The 21,544-nt window shown below is 37.5% G+C and overlaps 1 protein-coding gene and 1 long non-coding RNA gene across 7 annotated transcripts in view; one reads left to right on the forward strand and one right to left on the reverse strand.

Moving 5' to 3' along the window:
- The window catches only part of DNAJC13 (DnaJ heat shock protein family (Hsp40) member C13), a 161,414-nt gene that overhangs the window by 24,226 nt on the left and 115,644 nt on the right, over window positions 1–21,544 (reverse strand). For all 6 annotated transcript variants that reach the window (XR_009620597.2, XM_060683675.2, XM_087892517.1 and 3 more), the window contains 11 exons: window positions 16,697–16,832; window positions 14,295–14,479; window positions 13,709–13,783; window positions 9,403–9,522; window positions 8,814–8,993; window positions 7,502–7,669; window positions 5,419–5,532; window positions 4,016–4,132; window positions 3,490–3,667; window positions 1,035–1,126; window positions 423–522 (listed from right to left, as the gene is read on the reverse strand). Coding sequence is in view for 5 of the 6 variants with exons in the window: in XM_060683675.2 (XP_060539658.1) it covers window positions 423–522; window positions 1,035–1,126; window positions 3,490–3,667; window positions 4,016–4,132; window positions 5,419–5,532; window positions 7,502–7,669; window positions 8,814–8,993; window positions 9,403–9,522; window positions 13,709–13,783; window positions 14,295–14,479; window positions 16,697–16,832 (1,465 nt within the window). In the remaining variant the exon portion in view is untranslated. The remainder of the gene's footprint in view (window positions 1–422; window positions 523–1,034; window positions 1,127–3,489; window positions 3,668–4,015; window positions 4,133–5,418; window positions 5,533–7,501; window positions 7,670–8,813; window positions 8,994–9,402; window positions 9,523–13,708; window positions 13,784–14,294; window positions 14,480–16,696; window positions 16,833–21,544) is intronic.
- LOC132709567 (uncharacterized) overlaps window positions 735–21,544 on the forward strand; it is a 44,341-nt gene continuing 23,531 nt past the window's right edge. Inside the window, exon 1 of the long non-coding RNA XR_009620598.1 lies at window positions 735–774. This is a non-coding gene — a long non-coding RNA (uncharacterized LOC132709567). The remainder of the gene's footprint in view (window positions 775–21,544) is intronic.

Here is a 21,544-nt window from a genome sequence, read left to right on the forward strand (position 1 = left end):
CTCAAAAAGATAAATAGTCTACACCTGATTATTATATATGGATGGAAGGCCCAAATGGAAAATAGGAGAAAAAAACAACCATCCTGACTGAAGATAATAACAAAGAGTTTTCATACTGTTGCCAAGAATATGATATTCTTGAAATAACCAAGAATCATATTTGACCTGAGAACTATTTGACTTATAACTAGGTTAATATATGGTCAGCTACAGTAAAATGTACTTGCTATTAAATCTTCTAAGAGTTAGCTTTAAAAGACAAATATATATGCCTTTCTAAATTGGGTCTGTATTATTCTTAGGTAAAATAACACGTATACTCTTGAAGACAGAAATGTTTTTTTTTATCTAAAAATTCCTTTTTGTTCTTTTAGCTAAAGAGCAAAAGAGAACCTAAATAAATTAAAATGTGATCCACATACTTGAAGGCAATGAATGCAGGAGAGCTAGTAAGTTGGAAAGAACCATTGCTTCTGCAATATTATTTACACAATCTTGGTTACTTGTCACAATGTTCACCACCTGTTAAAGAAAACTAGATTAGCAAGCTTTAGCCTGGTTTGGAAGAGTCTAGAACAAATATGGAATATATGTTGAAAAACATAAATACTCTGAATTTTAAAAATGAATTTTTATAGCAAGAAAAATAGTTCTTCCTCAACCATAAGAAATCTCCATTCCAACTGAATTTACATTTTTGTTTCAATTTGCTTGCTTCCTGTCTTTTAGTTCTGGGAGTGGCTGGTACTTTTCCAGAAGTTAGTATTCTGAATGGTAAGCATTAATTGTATTTGGCCTTGAACCATGTCTGTTTTGTCCAGAAAACCATTTACTACTTTCAGAATCAGAATCAATACTGGCTTCATACAAAACATAACCTTGGTTCATTAATGTCAGCAGTCTCCAATCTATTGCTCTAACACAAAAGTTCTACTCCATCATACTGGAGGCACTAAGCTGATGAAGGCTAAACTACAAAATATAATCAAGACTCTATAACATTTAAAAAATGGTAACAGTAACGATTATTATACCTCTAGAGCCAACTGTTGCACTTGACCAGCTCCATGGACACGTAGAAGGGAAAATAACAGCTTAAAGTGACCTATACATTCACATTCTGAACCTACAGAAATTTAAAAAAAATAATTTTAATAAATAGTTTTTAAAGACTTCATTAAAATTCACTTGTACTTTATTGATAAGATGTACAGTAGTGGCCAAAATTGTGGAAACCTTTTGGGAAAAGTGTATTTTCTAAAACTGGCTAATAACATCATTTTTTTTGGAGTAGTACCATAAAATTATATATCAATGGAAAGATAATTTAATCAAGAATGTAATGCAATAACTTTTATGAAGGATTTGCTATTAGAATAACAGTTACGGTTTAAAGAAAAGTGAAACACGCAGAAAAAAATGCGATATACAAAAATTATCACCATGTCAGTTAATACTTAGTTGGATAACTTTTAGCATGAATTACGGCCTTACAGCATCTTCTCATGGAGTGAACCAAATCTTTTAGTTCTGCAGCTGTTATGTGAAATCAAGATTGAAAGATTGCTTCTATTAACAGGTGTTTATTGCTGGGTCGCTTCTGACTAACAAGTTTCTTTAGTTGGCTCCACAGATTTTCAATTGGGTTAAAATCTGGGCTATTCCCAGGTCATTCCAGCAGTGGAATATGATTATCTTGAAACTCCCCCCCAAAAAGTGGTGTTATTAGCCATCAAACCTCAAAAATACACTTTTCCTAAAAGGTTTCCACAATTTTGGCCACTACTGTATAACTGAGTTTGCATCTAAATTCCCAGATTTTTTTAAAGGGGGTACGTAGGTATGTGTATGGATGCATGTATACAGTGGGGCAAAAAAGTATTTAGTCAGCCGCCAATTGTGCAAGTTCTCCCACTTAAAAAGATGAGAGAGGCCTGTAATTGACATCATAGATAGACCTCAACTATGAGAGACAAAATGAGAAAACAAATCCAGACAATCACATTGTCTGATTTGGAAAGAATTTATTTGCAAATTATGGTGGAAAGTAAGTATTCATCTCAATACTTTGTTATATATCCTTTGTTGGCAATGACAGAGGTCAAACGTTTTCTGTAAGTCTTCACAAGGTTGGCACACACTGTTGCTGGTATGTTGGCCCATTCCTCCATGCAGATCTCCTCTAGAGCAATGATGTTTTGGAGCTGTCGCTGGGCAACACGGACTTTCAACTCCCTCCAAAGGTTTTCTATGGGGTTGAGATCTGGAGACTGGCTAGGCCACTCCAGGACCTTGAAATGCTTCTTACGAAGCCACTCCTTCATTGCCTGGGCGGTGTGTTTGGGATCATTGTCATGCTGAAAGACCCAGCCACGTTTCACCTTCAATGCCCTTGCTGATGGAAGGAGGTTTGCACTCAAAATCTCACGATACATGGCCCCATTCATTCTTTCCTGTACACGATCAGTCGTCCTGGTCCCTTTGCAGAGAAACAGCCCCAAAGTATGATGTTGCCACTCCCATGCTTCACAGTAGGTATGGTGTTCTTTGGATGCAACTCAGCATTCTCTCTCCTCCAAACACGACGAGTTGTGTTTCTACCAAATAGTTCTACTTTGGTTTCATCTGACCATATGACATTCTCCCAATCCTCTTCTGGATCATCCAAATGCTCTCTAGCATACTTCAGACGGGCCCGGACATGTACTGGCTTAAGCAGGGGGACACGTCTGGCACTGCAGGATCTGAGTCCCTGGCGGCGTAGTGTGTTATTGATGATAGCCTTTGTTATGTTGGTCCCAGCTCTCTGCAGGTCATTCACTAGGTCCCCCCGTGTGGTTCTGGGATATTTGCCCACTGTTCTTGTGATCATTTTGACCCCACGGGGTGAGATCTTGCGTGGAGCCCCAGATCGAGGGAGATTATGAGTGGTCTTGTATGTCTTCCATTTTCTAATTATTGCTCCCACAGTTGATTTCTTCACACCAAGCTGCTTGCCTATTGCAGATTCAGTCTTCCCATCCTGGTGCAGGTCTACAATTTTGTTTCTGGTGTCCTTTGACAGCTCTTTGGTCTTCACCATAGTGGAGTTTGGAGTGTGACTGTTTGAGGTTGTGGACAGGTGTCTTTTATACTGATAACAAGTTCAAACAGGTGCCATTAATACAGATAATGAGTGGAGGACTGAGGAGCCTCTTAAAGAAGAAGTTACAGGTCTGTGAGAGCCAGAAATCTTGCTTGTTTGTAGGTGACCAAATACTTATTTTCCACCATAATTTGCAAATAAATTCTTTCCAAATCAGACAATGTGATTGTCTGGATTTGTTTTCTCATTTTGTCTCTCACAGTTGAGGTCTACCTATGATGTCAATTACAGGCCTCTCTCATCTTTTTAAGTGGGAGAACTTGCACAATTGGTGGCTGACTAAATACTTTTTTGCCCCACTGTATGTATATATACACACCCTCTGTCCAGCATGCCTCATTTACCTGAGTTGTGCTTTATCACATTTCTCAGAGCTTCCAGAGCCATTTCAACTCTTCTGAGTCGCTCTCCATGTTGGTTAGATTCAACTTTCCCTGTCTGAGTTATGGCCATTAATGTATGAAGATACTGGGCTTGAGACCCTATATAATCCAAAAGGCTTGCAGCAAATGCTTTTGGAAGCTGCAGGATAATACAAGAATTAAGAAGAAATTTCAATAGTTGAATAAAAAGAAAACATCTTTTTAAAACTTTACACGTTGAGTTAAGGCATAAACAAAATACATTTTTGTAATAGACTACCATCCTTTCTTAACTTTATTAGGCAACCAAATGATTTTTATAAACTAAATAATCAAAATGGTATTCTCCAAACATTTGGAAATCCCATATATCATACTAGTTATGGGTGATAGGAATTGAATACCAAAATTCTGGAGATTATTAAATTACTTGTCCCTGTTCTAAAATATGTGATTCTTATAAATATTTGTTAATCAACATCTCTATTTTAAACCTAAAGACTCTTACCTCTAACTGGAATGTGGGAACTTCATTGTAAACTCTAACAAAAATCTCTCCTACAATAAGTTCTTTTGCATGATCACTGAAGACAAATTCAGATCCATAACTTTTATCACATTCACCCTTTAGAAATAAAAATATTATCTCAGAATTTGTACATAATGAATTATACTCTTAAAATGATTTATTGGTTGCTGTAATGAGAAATCTTAAATGAAAATTGATTTAAAAGCAGCACAATCTTTATTATAAATATATCTGAAATTATGAAAATGATATAGGTAGTCTTTGACTTATGACTGTTCCCTTGGAATGGGTGCTTTATTGCCCATAACATACTTGAGGACATCATAAAATATTGCACAGCCCCCAACCCCTCTCCCCCCCCGGCATTTTGGGTGCTTGGCAACCAGTTCACATTTACAACTGGTTGCAGTATCTTGCAAAACAGTTTTATCAATTTGTGGCAAAAAGAACCCATTTAGAGAATGGGTTTTTATTTATGGTTGTGTCATTTGCTTAACAACTATGTGATTCAGACTTATGATCCCATTATTCACCTAATGAATGCCACAAAAAGAGTTGTAAAATGGAATGTAGTCAGTGGGTGCCTGGATTTATGACTACCAACAATCAAAATTCCAGTCTCAATTGTGGTTGTAAATTGAGGACTATCTGCAGTTGATTTCAGAATCTTACTTCCAGTTTACTTCATAAGAGACTAGCATTGTAGAGAGATAAAAACAGGAGGTATGCTTATCTCTATTACTCTTGAATGTAGATATTGGAAGACAAACAAAAATACCAACAAATTTAAACTATACAAGAAGTGCAGTGAAACCTCGATTTAATAGATTAATTGGTGGGAAGTGGATGTATTTCCAAATGTTAGTTAATTAAATCACAAATTATGCCATTTACTTCATTTGTGCAATGACATCACTGATTTGCATTTATGCCATGCATGTAATAATGTTATTATGCAAATGATGAAAATTGATGTATATGATGTCAAATTAATACAGATTTAAATGCTTCTTCCAAATTATTTTGGATGGAACCTTTTTATTATTTCAAGATGGGACAGACCAATCTGTTGCATTCAAGATTCATTTGTCAATTAAATGGAAGTTTCACTGCATATTAACATATCTGTGTGCATCATTATAAAAATATCCACAAAAAACATATGATCATGTTTTACAAATTCAGATATATATTTTGTTGAGCAAAAACATTGAAAAACTCAAGATGTTTTTCATATTAAAATAATCAATATACATTATAGCCCAGTACATCTGAAAATAATTTATTCATTCTGGAAGAAGCAGCAACCTGCATATGCATCTTACAGTATCAAACTTAATCCCCTAACATGCCATCCTAACAATTTTGAAAAAATGCCTCACTGTTTTAATCATGCTTTCCTGCTGAGATTCCAAGAATTCAAGGAGTTCAACTCTTGTCCGATTATTCCAGATCAAGTAAGGGCTCTCTGTGTTGCTGTTGAGCATTTTCAGAATCTATATAAAAATATTTAATTAAGAAAACATATCCAAGATAAGAAAATTGATACTATCAACCATAGTATCCTTCTGGACCACATGCATGGGGGTAATGTTGGGGATTGGAGGTTATAGTATTTATGCTCTTTCCACAGTGGCTGATTTTAATCCTGAGATGAAGGAGAGATGGATTCAGTGGTCAGTCGTCTCCTTACTCCTATTTAATATTTACATGCACCATTAGGATGTGTGGTTCAACAGATTGAAGTCCACTATCATCAAATTGCAATATGCTGATTTACATCACTACTTCAGGCTGGGTTGATGATCTAAAGCCCTGTCCCCTTCAGTCTGGAACAAGATGAAGTAACTGTATATTCACCATCATTCTCTGCATGGTCTAGTGATGGCTCATGAGAAGTAAAGGAAAGAGAAAAGGACAAATCTGTAAATTGGGTGTTCTCCTGGATGAGCAGTTCTGTTTCTTCACATAGCTTTATATTGCCTTTCAAGGCAAATCAGAAGCTTCAACTGATTCCAAATCTGGCAACTTGTGTATTGGCCAGCATTTAGACTCTTCGCTGGTTCTCAAGTGCTGGTGCTAATTTACAAAGCCCTAAATGGCTTGAAAGCCAAGTTGTCTGCAGAACTCCATTCTCCCATTGGAACTGGCTGGCCAATTTAATACAGCTAAGGGAAGTCATTAGCAGTTTCAGATTTTAGGTGGTGACTAATGTTATGGAAGTACTATTTTTTAGGGGCAATTTCAGTTCTTTGGAATGGCCTCCCAGGGGATATTAGATCAGCTCCCATTCTCACTGCTTTCTGAAAACAGGTAAATGAAGTGTTTCAAAAAGCATGTAATACATTCTTGCCTAGGTATTACAGATTGGTTGTTTAAATGATTTGTATTCTATGTTTATTTAATTGGATTGTGCATGTTTAATGGTATATTTGTGAAATGTCAGGAATCCTTTAGGATTGTGAAAATTTATGAAATTAATAATAAATAAAAACATTAATAACTTCTTCTCACAATAGCTATCTCTGATAAGCTTAATAAAGTATTAAACACATTTTGAAGATTACTGTTAGTTTTGGTTCTAAATTGTATAATACACTGCTTATCTCCTTTTGTGTAATCTTTAATATATACAAATGATTTTTTTTTTTTACTTTTTAAGAATTCAACTCTGGTTTATTAATCTCATTTTTTATTATATGGATACTACATAAAACATATGAAACTGTCTTTGCTCTGCAGTTGCTGTATAAATTAAGAGATGACCTGCCATAATGCAGTTATTAAGGTGTTGGATGTATGAAGACCTCTCTCAATTACAGAGTTTATTGGGTAACTTTGGGTCAAGTATTTTCTCTCAGTCTAGCTATTTAATATGTTATTCTTTTGAAGAATAAAATTAGAGGAGACTCCATTTAAGTTGCCTTTAGCTTTCAAACAAACAGACAAAAAATGAAAAAAGAAAACTTGTAGTGTCTTGTCATACAGGTCAACTTCAACTTCAACTCACTATTGCAAATGTATGGTTTCCACTAGGAACACTTGAACAATGTGACAGCAATGTATACATAATGTGGCTCAGTCTGCAGTACATTCATTTACCATATGTAGCACTCAAGAGCTATTTCAAGCCAAGTTTCATGTGGCAGACGGAAGCTGTGATGAAACTTTTAGTATTAACCACTCTCTATTAGGACCTGACCAGAAAGAACACGTGACAAATTAAAAAGGCAGGGTGAAACAAATTCCTACATTTTTCAAATATTTTGAGTAATAAACAGAAGCTAAAATACTGAAAACTAAAGCCCTGTGCAAGGTTTATTTTCCAATATTGTTATGATTGAATATTTTCATATCCTGTCACTATGAAAACTAACACATTATATATTTTAGAACACGGTTCAGTATCTTCGTTAAATAAAAACAAAAGCACTATTGTAATAAAATGTCACACTTTTCATGTACCTCAGCAGGACTGACCACAGCAAGTTTCCTTGTAATGTAAGGGGTCAACAGGACTCCAAGACTTTTTCTGATTGCTGGATTCTCAGGTGTAGTTTGCTCTTCAGAAAGGTATCCACCAAGTCGACTCAAAGCAAGGAGACTGAGTTTGGCAAGGGTATTAGCTACTTCCTATGAACAGAAAATACAAATAAATCCATGCTTGTTATCTATTCTAATATCATCTTCTCTCTTTAAAGAAAGAATATAGATACACAAGAAATAAAACTTGAATCTTAACAATTCTGGTAATTGCCATTAACTCTATGCCTAGTGTCGCTATTCAGGAGAATCTTCCTAAATGAATAAACTAGAGCTTTTCTGAAGGAATAATGGAAAAGAATAGGAATTGGAATGCCCCCTTCTGTGAAATTTCCATGATTCTTTGGTAAAGAGCTACATGGGGAAAATATGATATTGATAAGGAGGAACAGCTTCAGATCACAACTGAGACAGAGATTGCTGAAGCTTCACATATCAACCAATCTTCATGGTAAATTATAAAACATGGTAAATTATAAAACTCCTTTGCTGGTAGTATATTCAAGCTGAAGCAGCAGCATGATAATTTACATTTTGCTAGACTATCCTCTTTTAAAATGCTTGTGCAAAAGTTCAGGTTTCTAAATCACTGCATTTTGTGATTATTATTTGAATCTAGATTCTTCAGGAATCTTGAATTCTTGAATCCTTCCTGAATCTTCCAGGAAATATAATTACTGTAGATTACAAGTAGTCCTCACTGAATAACCCTAGTTGGGACTGATAACTCGATTGCTAAATGATGCGGTTGCTAAGTGAAATGTCCACACACCCATTTTGTTTAGCAATGGCAATACTGGCAATCCCAGTTGCAGTCATTCTGTGAATCCCTGATGGTCATTAGGTAATGATTCATCCAGATCCAAGCCATTCTTGGAATAAAGTAAGGAACTATTTCCATTTAATTCTCCTTATCTACCTATCTCTCCCCCATCTCTTGTATTACTATACTCTGCTTTGAACCAATAGAAGGAGATCACTGAGTATTGCGTTATTTATTTATTTATTCACTCACTCACTTACTCACTCGGAATGCCTCTTCAATTATTTATCTAAAATCCGCAATAAACATTCAAGGGTTTATTTAAAAAACATATTAAACAATCCTGACTAAGGATTTAAAATTAATCTGTACATTCCTAAGAGCATTCTAGAAATATTTTTCAGGAAATTTAAAATGTAATATTTCATTATTTTAAAAATTAGCAGTCTATTAGCAATGCATAATGATTACCTGCTGATTAGAGTCTTCACTCTTTTTAATGCCACTCTCTTCCAGTGTATAATCATAGTTAAATAGGTAGCCTAATAAATACCACAGAACACCAGCTTGGAATAGATGTGTCTGTAGCCAATAATCCACTGCAAATGAGCTGACACATTCTACTCCGATTGAAGCCACACGTGGAATGTTCTAAACAGGAATAAATACATTTGTTTTGGGATTTTAGTGACAGCTGTTGAAATTTAGTAGGAATTAAGAGATCTACTAATGTAAAATGCCATAGTTCCTTACACATTTCTGCTTCCCCCCCTGAAATGTATTGCTTGTAGCATAATTGCTTATATTATAGCATACTATAATATAGCATAATAGCATAATTGAAGTGCAATAAGATAAGCAGATGGTCTACTGATGCCAGAAGCTTATTATGTTCAACAAAATTAGTTTAGCAGGCTAAGACAAAAATGTCTTCTTTGCACGCTAAGAAATATGAATTTCTTTTGAATGAGATCCTCTCATAAAATTACACAGCATCTATATCCATATAGGAACTATTTTGAAAGAGTTGTATCATTACAGCTGCCAAGCAAGAGTTTACCTTGCCATAATACAGCACTCTGCAGAGGTCCTTAATAATATTGGGCATTTCAGTAATTTTCTCTCTGCAATCTTCAAACTCAGCAGCCACGCTGTAACATTTACTAATGTGTCCACACACCTATGAATAGAAAAAAACCCGATGAGCCTGATGAGCACTGTAAGCTCCATTAACTTTTAAGTTTGTATCTCAGTAAATAGGACTAAATTTGGATCCAACCAGTGTTTTTCTAATGAGAACTATTATCAGGTAGTTCTCGACTTACAACCATTCATTTAATGACCGTTCGAAGTTACAAAAAGACACTGAAAAAAGCGATTTATTACCATTTTTCACAGATATGACCGTTGTGTAGCATCCTGATGGTTACATGATCACAATTCAGATGCTTGGTAACTGGTTCATATTTATGATTGTTGCAATGTCCTGGCTCATATGATTACATTTTGTGATCTTTTGACAAACAAAATCATTGAGGAAACCATATACACTTAACAACCATGTTACTAACTGAACAACAAAGTTACTAATAAGAAAGGTTGTGAAATAGGCAAAATTGACTTAACTGTCTCACTTAGCAACAGAAATTTTAGGTTCAATTGTGATTGTAAGTCAAGGACCATACATTACTTATATATTTATATATATACATATACATATATACATATATATATATGTTATATTTATATATTACTAGCTGACCCGGCCACGCGTTGCTGTGACCCAGTCTGGTGGTTCCACTGGGCTAAAAGAGCGAGGCTGAAGTTCTAAACTCTCCACCAACATTTGGTGGGCGTGGCCAACTCGACGTCACTCACCTTAATCAGTCACATGACAGCCCCCAAGCCATGCCTACCCAGCTGGTGATTAGGGCAGAGAACCGGTTGCTAAAAAACAATGGGAACCACAAAATCCTCCCTCTCTCTCTCCCCCTCTCTCTTTGTATCTCTCTATGTCTCTCTCTCTCCCCCGTCTGTATCTCTCTCTGCCTCTCCCTTTCTCCCCCCTCTGTATCTCTCTCTGTCTTTCTCTCCCCCTCTCTCTGTATCTGTCTCTCTCCCCCCCTCTGTATCTTTCTCTGTCTCTCTCTCTTCCCCCTCTGTATCTCTCTATGTGTCTCTCTCTCCCCCTCTCCCTGTATCTCTATGTCTCTCTCTCCCCCCCTCTCTCTGTATCTCTCTCTGTCTCTGTCTCTCCCACCCTCCCTCTCTGTATCTCTGTATGTGTTTCTCTCCCCCCCCCCGTCTCTCTGTATTTCTCTCTGTCTCTCTCTCCCTCTCTCTCTGTTTATCTCTGTCTCTGGCCTGGCCTCTTCTGCATCCCTCGCCATCGCCCTTACCTTTTCAGGCCAGGCCTTCACAGCTCTCCGCACCACAGCAGAAACTCGGGGCCCCCCTCCATCCTCCCTACACAGATGTTCTCAGGGGGCTCAACAGGGAGACGCATAGCAGGGAAGGGAAAGGGAGGGAGGGGGTGCGGCGGGGGTTTGAGGCTGGTTTGGGGCTTCCCGCCTGAAGGAACAAAGCGGCAAAGCCAGGAGCCATGCACACCCCACTGGACCCCTGCTGCGCAGTTCTCCTCCCCCGCCTGCCAAGGTCAGGGGAATGATTAAATCCCCTGCTCTTCCAGGCGAAACAAAGGAGGGCTGGCCATTCTCCCTCCTGCCCATTTCTGCCCCCCGAAGCCTCCCCGGAGCCCCTTTTCTGCCAGAGGGCAAAATTTTCGTGTAGGCTCGGTGAACTGCCAGAGCGTCCACCTGGGAATCAAAGGCGGCGCTGGTCAAAGGCGACCCTGAGGCTCCAGTTGTCTCCATCTCCCGCTCACCAACCAGATTTGCATTGCGCCGGTTAGCAGCTGGTCTTTCTGACCTCGGGGCCCATGGTAGCGCTGGGCCAGGCACGATTCGGGCCAGGCGAGGGACGGAGGGTTCCCGCTCGGTGGACCCAGGCAGCCTCGTTGCCAGGTGTTCCTTGCAGGGAGCCCCGAGAGTGGCTGGCAAGGGGGATGGGCGGCAGCAGCGGGCGAGGCTAGTTCACGGGGTGGCCGGGGGAGGGAGAGGGCAGACCCAGGCTAGGGTGGACCCCGCCGAGCCCTAGAAGCACCGGCTGCGAGGGCTTCCCGGTGGGGAGCTGGCTGCCTACCTGCTGAGCCTAGTGGCAGGATATGGCCCTTGGGCATCTCTGCTTTCCAAATGCACATTTCTTGGAAGCAATATGGAGAGTCTAAATATAAGGAGCAGAAATCTGTTGAGCGTAATCACGGCTGGGAGGCTGCCATGTTGGTTTTACGTTCAGCAGATGGCACTGTTTTTCAATGTTTTTCAATATTTGTCAATGTCTTTCAATGTTTTTCATGTTTTTACCTGTCACAAGTGTGACATGTATATAATATAGGTATATAAAAGCACGCCCATAGTCAAATACAATGTGGTGTCAAAATTTGAAAGCAATCGGTGAAGAACTTTCAGAGATGTACGGTTATGTACAAACGGACATTTACATTTTTATTTATATAGATTAGTTTCCTATATCCTGGTTTTTATTTGAGGCTTAAAGGAGTGAACTGGTCACTTTTGGCTTAAATTTTCTCTATTCCTGTCCCTTTTAATAGTTGCCCGGCTTCTAGAAATGTAGTTAAGTGATTTTTTTTCAATAATTATTTTCATATTTAAAAGGGTTTTTTTCTTATGGCCCTTGATCATATAGAAGGGAACATTTGGAATAAGACAGTCACAACTTTGATTTTCTATAGAATGATTTCCTAGTCCAAAGAAACTATAAAGATCAATCAGCCTAATATCAATACCAGAGAAAATCCTGGAAACGCTTAGAGGCAAGCAAAATTATAAGCAAAAATTGTAAGGTTTGTCAGATATTCTTTGACAAATGGTGTCTTGCAAATGCATTCTTTGACAAACTGACTAGCAAAATGTTGTTTGTGTTTGGACTTTAGTAATATATTTAACAAAATGGACCACAACTTGCTACTTGGTAAGATAAAAAAATTGTGGACTAGATAGCATCACCACCAGATGGATTAATAACTGGCTGACCAGCCATACTCCATGTCTAGTCCTTAATGGAATTACATCTAAATGGAGGGATGTATGCAATGGGGTACCCTAAGGTCTTAGGCTCAGTATTTTTCATAAATGATTTAGATGAAGGGATAGAAGGGAAACTCATCAAATTTGCAGGTAACATCAAACTGGTGGTAATACCTAATACTTTATAATATAAGCTCAAGATCCAGAATGGCCTTTACAGAATGGAACATTGGGCCGAATCCAACAAAATGAAATTCAGTGGTGAGAAAAGTAATGTTTTACACTTAGGCAAGAAAAAACAAATGCACGGGTATAGAATAGGTGGTACCTGGCTCAACAGCAGTAACTATGAGAGAGATCTGGGAGTTCTAGTGGAGATCTGGGAGTTCTAGTGGACAACCACTTAAACATGAGCCAGCAGTGTGCTGTAGTCACCCCCCCCCAAAAAAAAAAAACCAATGCAGCCTTAGGTTGCATTAACAGAGGGATAGAATCCAGATCACATGAAGAGTTAGTACCATTTTATAATGCCTTGATAAGAACACCCTTGAATACTGTAGCCAAATCTGATTGGCACAATACAAAAAAGATGTTGAGACTCTAGAAAAAATTCAGAGAAGAGCAACAAAGATGATTAGGGGGACTGGAACCTAAAACATTGGAAAAATGGTTGAGTAACTGGATATGTCTAGTCTAATGAGGATAGGGGTGATATAATTGTAGTCTTCCAATGTTTAAGGGCTGCCACAAAGAAGAGAGAGTCAACCTATTTCCCAAACCATCTGAAGACAGGACAAAAAACAATGAATGGAAACTTACTAAAGAGAGATCCAATTTAAAACTAAGGAGAAATTTCCTGACAGTGAAAACAATTAATCAGTGGAATGACTTGCCTTCAGAAGTTGTCGATGCTCTATTATTGGAGGTTTTAAGAAGAGACTGGATAGCCATTTGTCTGACTTGGTATTGGATCTCCTGGTTGATTAGGAGGTTAGACTAGAAGACCTCCAAAAGTGCTATTGGCTTGATGTTTATTTGTATTGTGTTTAACATGCTGCTATCTACTTAGAGTTGCTTCAGTGAGTTGGGCAGTCATACAAATGAAATAATAATAGAAATTACAAAGAATGGTATTGGTGCTTGAGCAAAATGGATTGCCGTTCTAATTTATCTTTGCAGTTTCCTGTATAGTTATATTTTATTTATATTTTAGACCACATACCAGTATTCATGATATGATAGGATTTCTTTAAGAATTACCTGGACTGACATATCCTCTGGCTTACTAGAACGTGTTAGGACTGCAACACAACGATTAAAAGCTTCTTGCAAAACCTGTAAGGATGGATGACATTTGTTCTGTAGATTGCCAAATGGAAAACTATCAAAAGTTGGTCATAGAAAGCTATGTATACCAACTCTGAACAATATTTTAAAGATATAATACAGATGTAAACAACCTAGTATTTCCATACCAAATCCCATTAATCTCAGCCAGCAGCAGCAAAGGCACGGATTTATAGCAAATGAAGAAGTCTGTAACACTTGAAGGCACTATGATATCTATTCCTGCTACAAGCTGAGATTTAATAGCCCAAATATTTATTTGCTCATAAACATTTCTAGTATTCTACAATGTGAAATCAAAACAGCAGAGTTTTAAAATTTCTTCTGTTTGTACAAACTCAAAGGCAGTTTTGTTTAAAACTTTGTATTTATAACATTGTGACTGTAAGAGCAAATTAAAATTCCTGAAAATATTTAGTAATAATCATTCTTAAAATCCATTTCTCCCCTTTGTAGAATATAATACAACAAAAATTTCTATTAATAAGTTTGAATGTACCTCTATTCCATTCTCTCTCCTTAGTTCTTCTGCATTAAGTGCTGAACAATTGACTGTGTAGAAGGCTAATTCTGTGGCAGCTGGCAACAGAGGAGACTCTTTGGAAAACAAGAGGTTATCTGAAGTTTCTATTATGATTGTCTTAATCAACATTGGATAGCCTGCATACTTATATGGCTTCAAATCTGGAAAGGAACAAAATGTCAGAAATCAATATCTTCAATGAAATCTTTGAAGTTAGGATTCTAGTTATTCTATGCCACAAGTTACACTTCTATGATTTTTAAAATATTCCTGCTATTAATATTTTAGAAGAGACCTTGAATCCCACTGAGAACCCTAACATGTAATACCTTTTGTTGGCTTTTCTTTTTTAAAACAACAACGAAGATATTTGCTCAGAAACATTCATAATTAAAACTAAAGTAAGTTTAATAAACGTATAAAATTATCTGGAATTTGTTCTTTATATGTCACATCAAAATCTATTACACACACAAAGTTGGAGATAACAATAAAGATCTCTGATAGCTGGACAAGTTTCTCAAACAAGAATATGATTGAAACATATTGCTTTGGAGAAGAGTGAACAAGAGTTATTTGTAGAAATATAGAAGTTGCCCTTCTGTTTTAGACATAGAATAAATGAGTTGGAAGGGACCTTGGAGGTCTTCTAGTCCAACCCATTGCTTAGGCAGGAAACCCTACACCACTTCAAACAAATGGTTATCCAATCTCTTCTTAAAAACTTCCAGTGTTGGAGCATTTACAACTTCTGGAGGCAAGTTGTTCCACTCATTAATTGTTCTAACTGTCAAGAAATTTCTCCTTAGTTCTAAGTTGTTTCTCTCCTTAATTAGTTCCCATCCATTGCTTCTTGTGTTACTGTCAGATGCTTTGGAGAATTGCTTGACTCCCTTCTCTTTGTGGCAACCCAATATCAGAACACTGCTATCATGTCACCCCTAGTCCTTTTTTTCATCAGACTAGACATATCCAGTTCCAGCAACCGTTCTTTATGTTTTAGCCTCCAGTCCCCTAATCATCATTGTTGCTCTTCTCTCACTCTTTCTAGAGTCTCCACATCTTTTTTACATTGTGGTGACAAAAACTCGATGCAGTATTCCAAGTGTGGCCTTACCAAGGCCTTATAAAGTGGTATTAACACTTCACATGATCTTGATTTTTTCCCTCTGTTTATGCAGCCTAGAAGTGTGTTGGCTTTTTTGGCAGCTGCAGCACACTGCTGACTCATATTTAAATGATTGTCCACTAGGACACCAAGATCCCTCTCACAGGTACTACTATTGAATGAAATACCACATATACTGTACCTATGCATTTTATTTTTCTTGCCTAAATGTAGAACCTTACTATTTTCACCATTGAATTTCATTTTGTTAGATAGCACCAAATGTTCAAGTCTGTTAAGATGCTTCTGTATCTTAAGCCTATCTTCGGGAGTGTTGGCTGTTCCTGCTAGATTTGTGTCATCTGCAAATTTGATGAGTTCCCCATCTATCCCCTCATACAAATCATTGATGAAGATATTGAAGAGTACTGGGCCTAAAACAGAGCCTTGGGGTACCCCTCTGCATACTTCCCTCCTTGGTTCCATTGAGGACTACATGTTGAGTGAGTTTGGTCAGCCAGTTACCAATCCATCTGGTGGTGATAATGTCTAACCCACATTTTTCTATTTTATCAAGTATTTTATCAAGTATCAAATATTTTATCAAGTTTTACAATCAATTATTTTTTTCCCCTTTATATCAAGCTTCACATTTTCTAACAAGTTCCTTCTCTTTTTTGGAGAGAAAATACATTTAATATAATATTCTGACACTAAAATATTTTAATATAACTGCATGGGTATATTTTTCACTATTTTTAGTTTGATATATTCATTTGGAACTGTATATTAAGCTTTATTCATTAACTACAGGATGAGAATCTACCAAACACATTGAAACTTCAGCAATTTTACTTATATATGGTTGTTAATAATTCCTAAGTATTGTAGTATTCTAGCATTGAAGTTCTTTAATAACTGTGGGAGTATATATTTGCTAAATTTTTACTGTCCAATACATTGGTTACTAGATCTTACTGGTTACTAAATGGTTTAGTAATCGTTACTAAAAAGAGCTGAAGTGGCGCAGTGGTTAGAGTGCAGTACTGCAGCTACTTCAGCTGACTGCTAGTTCAGCAGATCAGCGGATCAAATCTCACCAGCTCAAGGTTGACTCAGCCTTCCTTCCTTCCGAGGTGGGTAAAATGATGACCCAGATTGTTCGGGGCAATATGCTATTTAGTATACTGTCTTTGATGTAAGCCGCCCAGAGTCCTCGGAGAATGGGCGGCATAGAAATATGACTAATAAATAAATAAATCTTAATTACCTTCTCTGTGTCTGTTAAAAAGGATACTCTGGGTTTTCAAAATCAGAACTATATTCTCAGGATCTGGACCATCAACAATTTTAGAGGACTTTGTGCAGAGAAACTCATATCCTTTATTGACCTTTTCAAACATATCCTGTAGGTTTAAAAAAAGGATAAAGAAAATGTATATAAATACTATCTGAAAATGAATTTAATAATGTCGCAAAAGAAGTAAGTTTTTTAGGAGTAAGTATAATTTTCAGTAATGCTGTTCCTTCTTTTTTTTATTGTACAATCTATTATTCTGTCAAAAAACTTGCAATATGCAAATATAAATACAGTACTTGTTACAGCATAACTCAGAACTTGTCCACAACTTGATTGCCTGATACCAGAACTGGGTAATTATGATTTCTAAGGACAATAATAAGCTAATCTTAACTCTGACAATATTTAGCCTTTACTCACACTCCTCTCACCTCAAGTTTGATCTCCCTATGCTTGTCCTGCTGCAGTTTGAAAGAGTCTTTTCCTCAAATGTTAGGTGGAGATCTTTCCTTCCTTATAGATTAGCTCCAGCAATTCACTGGACACATCACAGAGAAAGGAACGCCCTTCAACTGAGTTAGAGTTTGCCAGCAGCTCTAATTATTGCATTTTGCAACTTTTCCAGCAAAAAACGCCCACTAAATAAACTGGATTTGGACTTACAGTATGATTTGATTTGCTTAACAATCACTCACTGACTCGCTTAGTAAAGACAGTTGTAAAATTGTATCACGGTGATTCAACTGATGACTGCAACAACTATGGCCAAAGTTCCAGACTCAGTTGTGGTTATAAGTTAAGGACTACCTGTATGAAAATATCTTCAGAAATACTCGACCACATGAAAGAAAGAATTGTCCGTTACTTTCTTGGGACAAAAATGTGGGAGGGCAGGGGGGGTGGAGCTGACGTCGCTATGGCACAATGGAAGATCCTTTTTGGACCTCACAGTCCCGTTGAGACTGTGATAGTGGAGGGCACATCCTGTTGATTCCAGGGACATTGCAAAGTCCCTGGTTGATCCAGGAGAAGCCCCTTTTCTGGCAGTGGGGTGGCAGCCATTGTAGCTGCTGAAGTTGGGACAGCTCCAAAACGGAAGAAGATCGGAAGGAAGTGTGTCGATTCGGTGAGAAATTTTTAATCATAATCTATAATAAGAGCAGCCTGAGACTGAAAGAAAGACTAAATTGAAGACAGAAGAAAATTAAGCAGTGGAATTAAACTTGAGTCTTAGATAATTGTTTTTATGTGTTTTTTTAATATACTTGTTGCATTTGTGGATTTTTAAACCTGGACTGGATTGGATTGACCGGAAACTTGTTTATCTCATTTTTAAATTTTTAGTGCCTTTTTACCACAATTTCGCTTTGACTTTGTTGTATCTTCACTTTGCCTTATTGTTTTTTTCTTCTTTTTGGCTAATTTGATTTTTTAAGTCCATTGAATACAGCAGGGGAAGGAGGAGAGTATGTAACACTGCCATCTAGTGGATTGGAAATTTTGTATCTCTTTGTTGGTTTAAGAAGTAACAACTGTGCTATATTGTGTTGCAATTCAAGGACTCGGAGTCCTCTCATACATAAGATAGTTGGAAGAACATCAAAAGAATATTTAAAACTATATTTAAAACAGGTATTCTTTGGGGAACTATCAGAGGCAGGAGACTGTTGAATGAGAAGGAATTTCCATTGACTCTGAAAGAGAACAGTAAATAACACTTGGAACTCAAATTAAAAAATCTTTGAATTTTATATAGAAGTGATTTTTATTTGAATATCTTTTCTTTTTCTTATTCTATTTTTTATTTAATTTTTATTTTCAAGAGATAGCTCTCTGTACTCCTCCCCTGTGTAAGTATTTTTTAATTGGACTATGAGTTGATGGAGGATTTTTAACTTTTCCTCTTTTTTTTTGGTTTTATTTGTAATTCGCTTTTTACATAAATATATTGAGATTGTCAAGAAGTTCAATTTAATTGAATTAAATTGGATTAAGGTATACAAGTGCCTGAAGATTGGGGTTTTTTTGCTTTCTATTGATTTTTCTTTTTTCTTTCTTTTTACTTTGAGTATTTTATTAATACTTGAAGTAATATTTGCTTCATCCACAATTGGTTTAAGGTATAGAAGATCCTGAAGAATATATTTTTTTTCTTTTTTCTTTTTTCCTTTCTCTCCCATATGTTTAAAGCCTCTGTGACTACTTCACAGAATGAGTAGAAAAGTAACGGCTGTTGGCTCTTCCACAACTATGCCCTCTTCATCTCCATCTGGAGGACAGCGATCCATACAGACAATGTTACAACAGGAAAAGGAAAAGGAGAAGGAGAAGGAAAAGGAAAAGGAGACAACATTACAGATGATATTACAAGTAGTTCAGAAGATTGAACAAAGAACAGAGAAGACAGATGAGAAAGTGGAGAGCGTACAACAAATGATTTTTATTTTTTTATTTTATTTTGAATTTGTATACCGCCCTTCTCCCTGAGGACTCAGGGCGGTGAACAGCCAAGTAAAAACATCAAGTACAAATATTAAAATACAGTTAAAATATACATATATAAATTTGGCCCCATTAATTAAAAACAATAAACAAAACACTTAAAAACACTTAAAAAATTAGGCCAGCCCGGCTTGCTGGAAAAGGAAGGTTTTAAGGGCACGGCGGAAGGCACTGAGGTCTTGGATTCTCCTTATCTCTGGAGGCAATTGATTCCAGAGGGTAGGTGCCCCCACAGAGAAGGCCCTCCCCCTGGGGGTCACCAGCCTGCACTGTTTGGCTGATGGCACCCCGAGGAGGCCCTCTCTGTGGGAGCGCAAGGGTCGATGGGAGATCATCGGTGGCAGCAGGCGGTCTCGAAGATAGCTAGGCCCTATGCCATGGAGCACTTTAAAGGTGATAACCAACACCTTGAAGCGCACCCGGAAGACCACTGGGAGCCAGTGCAGCTCGCGCAGGAGCAGTGTTACATGGGAGCGCCAGGCTGCTCCCGTCACTACCCGCGCTGCTGCATTCTGGACCAGTTGGAGCCTCCGGGTGCTCCTCAAGGGGAGCCCCATGTAGAGAGCGTTGCAGTAGTCAAGGCGAGAGGTGACGAGGGCATGAGTGACTGTGCACAGGGAATCCCAATCAAGAAAGGGCCGCAACTGGCGGATCAGGCGAACCTGACAAAAGGTCCCCCTGGTTACAGCCGTCAGATGTTCCTCCAAGGACAGCTGCCTATCCAGGAGGACTCCCAGATTGCGAGCCCTCTCTGTGGGGGCCAACGACTCGCCCCCAATAGTCAGTGATGGAGTCAACTGACTATATTGGGATGCCGGGAGCCACAGCCACTCAGTCTTGGAAGGGTTGAGCCTGAGCCTATTCCTCCCCATCCAGATCCGCACAGCCTCCAGGCACTGGGACATCACTTCAAGGGCATCGTTGGGGTGGCCTGGGGTGGAGATGTACAGCTGATGTACAAATGATGTTGAAATATGAAGATAGACTCCAAAAAATTGAGGAAAAGGAAGAGCAAAGAGAGAAAAAAATCAGAGATATTGCTACTAGACTGGATACTAGACTGAACGAGACAAAAGTGGATTAATCGGATGGGAGATAGATAGAGCAGAATTTTAACTCAGATTTCAAAATATAGAAGAAGGGAGAAAACCTGGCAGAAGTAATGATAGAAATTCTAGCAGAAGCATTAGAAATTATCAAAGAAAAGATGATGGATGACAAAGATGAAATATTTCGAGTCTACATAAGGTATGCAATGCGAAATAAATTACCACGAGAAGTCCATATAAGATTTACCAAGAAATTGATTAAAGCACAGATTTTGCAGATCGCAAGAGAAAAAACACTGAAGTATAAGGAGAAAGAAATTGTGGTTCTGAAGCAAATACCGAGTGAGGGAGATGAGGAGAGAATATAAATTCCTGACTAAAATACTGCTTCAAAAAGGTGTGAATTACAGATGGCTGATACCAGAAGGATTAGTGTTTATGTGGCAGCAGCAAAGATATAGAATAGATTCAATGGATAAAGCTAAAGCATTTTATGCAAAATTTCCTGGAGAGAAAGGAATGGAAATTAGAACGACAGAACCACTGATTCAAATCCAAGAAGACGACATAGCAATGATTGAAAAAGCAGAAGGAGCAGTAGGGGATATTGTGGAACATAAAGAACAACGTGAACCGAGATGAACTAGAGCAGCAAACCCCTAATATAAAGTATGAACATGGAAGAGAAAAAATTGATTACAATAAATATAAATGGACTTAATTCAGCCATTAAAAGAAGAAAGGTATTTCATAAATTAGAGAAATTAAAGTTTGATATAATCTGTTTGCAAGAAGTGCATATTAAAAAGCAATTTGAACAGGTACTGGTACAGCCAAAATTAGGTAAAATTTTTACTTCATTACCACAATGTAAGAAAAGGGGAGTTGTCTTATACATTAGAAATACAATTCCAGCTGAGCAAATATACGCAGATGATGAGGGAAGAATTTTGATGGCGAAATAATAGATAATAATATGAAAATACTTTTAATAGCAATATATGCTCCAAATAACAACCAAGACGACTTATATAGAAAACTACATAAGAAAATAATTGAATTGGACTATGATAATATTTGTATGATGGGGGACTTTAATGGTATAGTAGATGAGAAATTGGATTATAATACACATAAGGCAATAAAGGATACTAGAAAGATACTTCCGAAAGCTTTTTTTAAAATGATAGAGGAAATAAATTTAAAAGATGCATGGAGAGAAAGAAATGCAAAAAGTAGGCAATATACCTTTTATTCTGATAGACAT

The sequence above is a fragment of the Pantherophis guttatus genome, chromosome 4 (genome assembly GCF_059756535.1).
Source record: "Pantherophis guttatus breed Tessera chromosome 4, ASM5975653v1, whole genome shotgun sequence".
Taxonomy (NCBI): Eukaryota; Metazoa; Chordata; class Lepidosauria; order Squamata; family Colubridae; genus Pantherophis; species Pantherophis guttatus.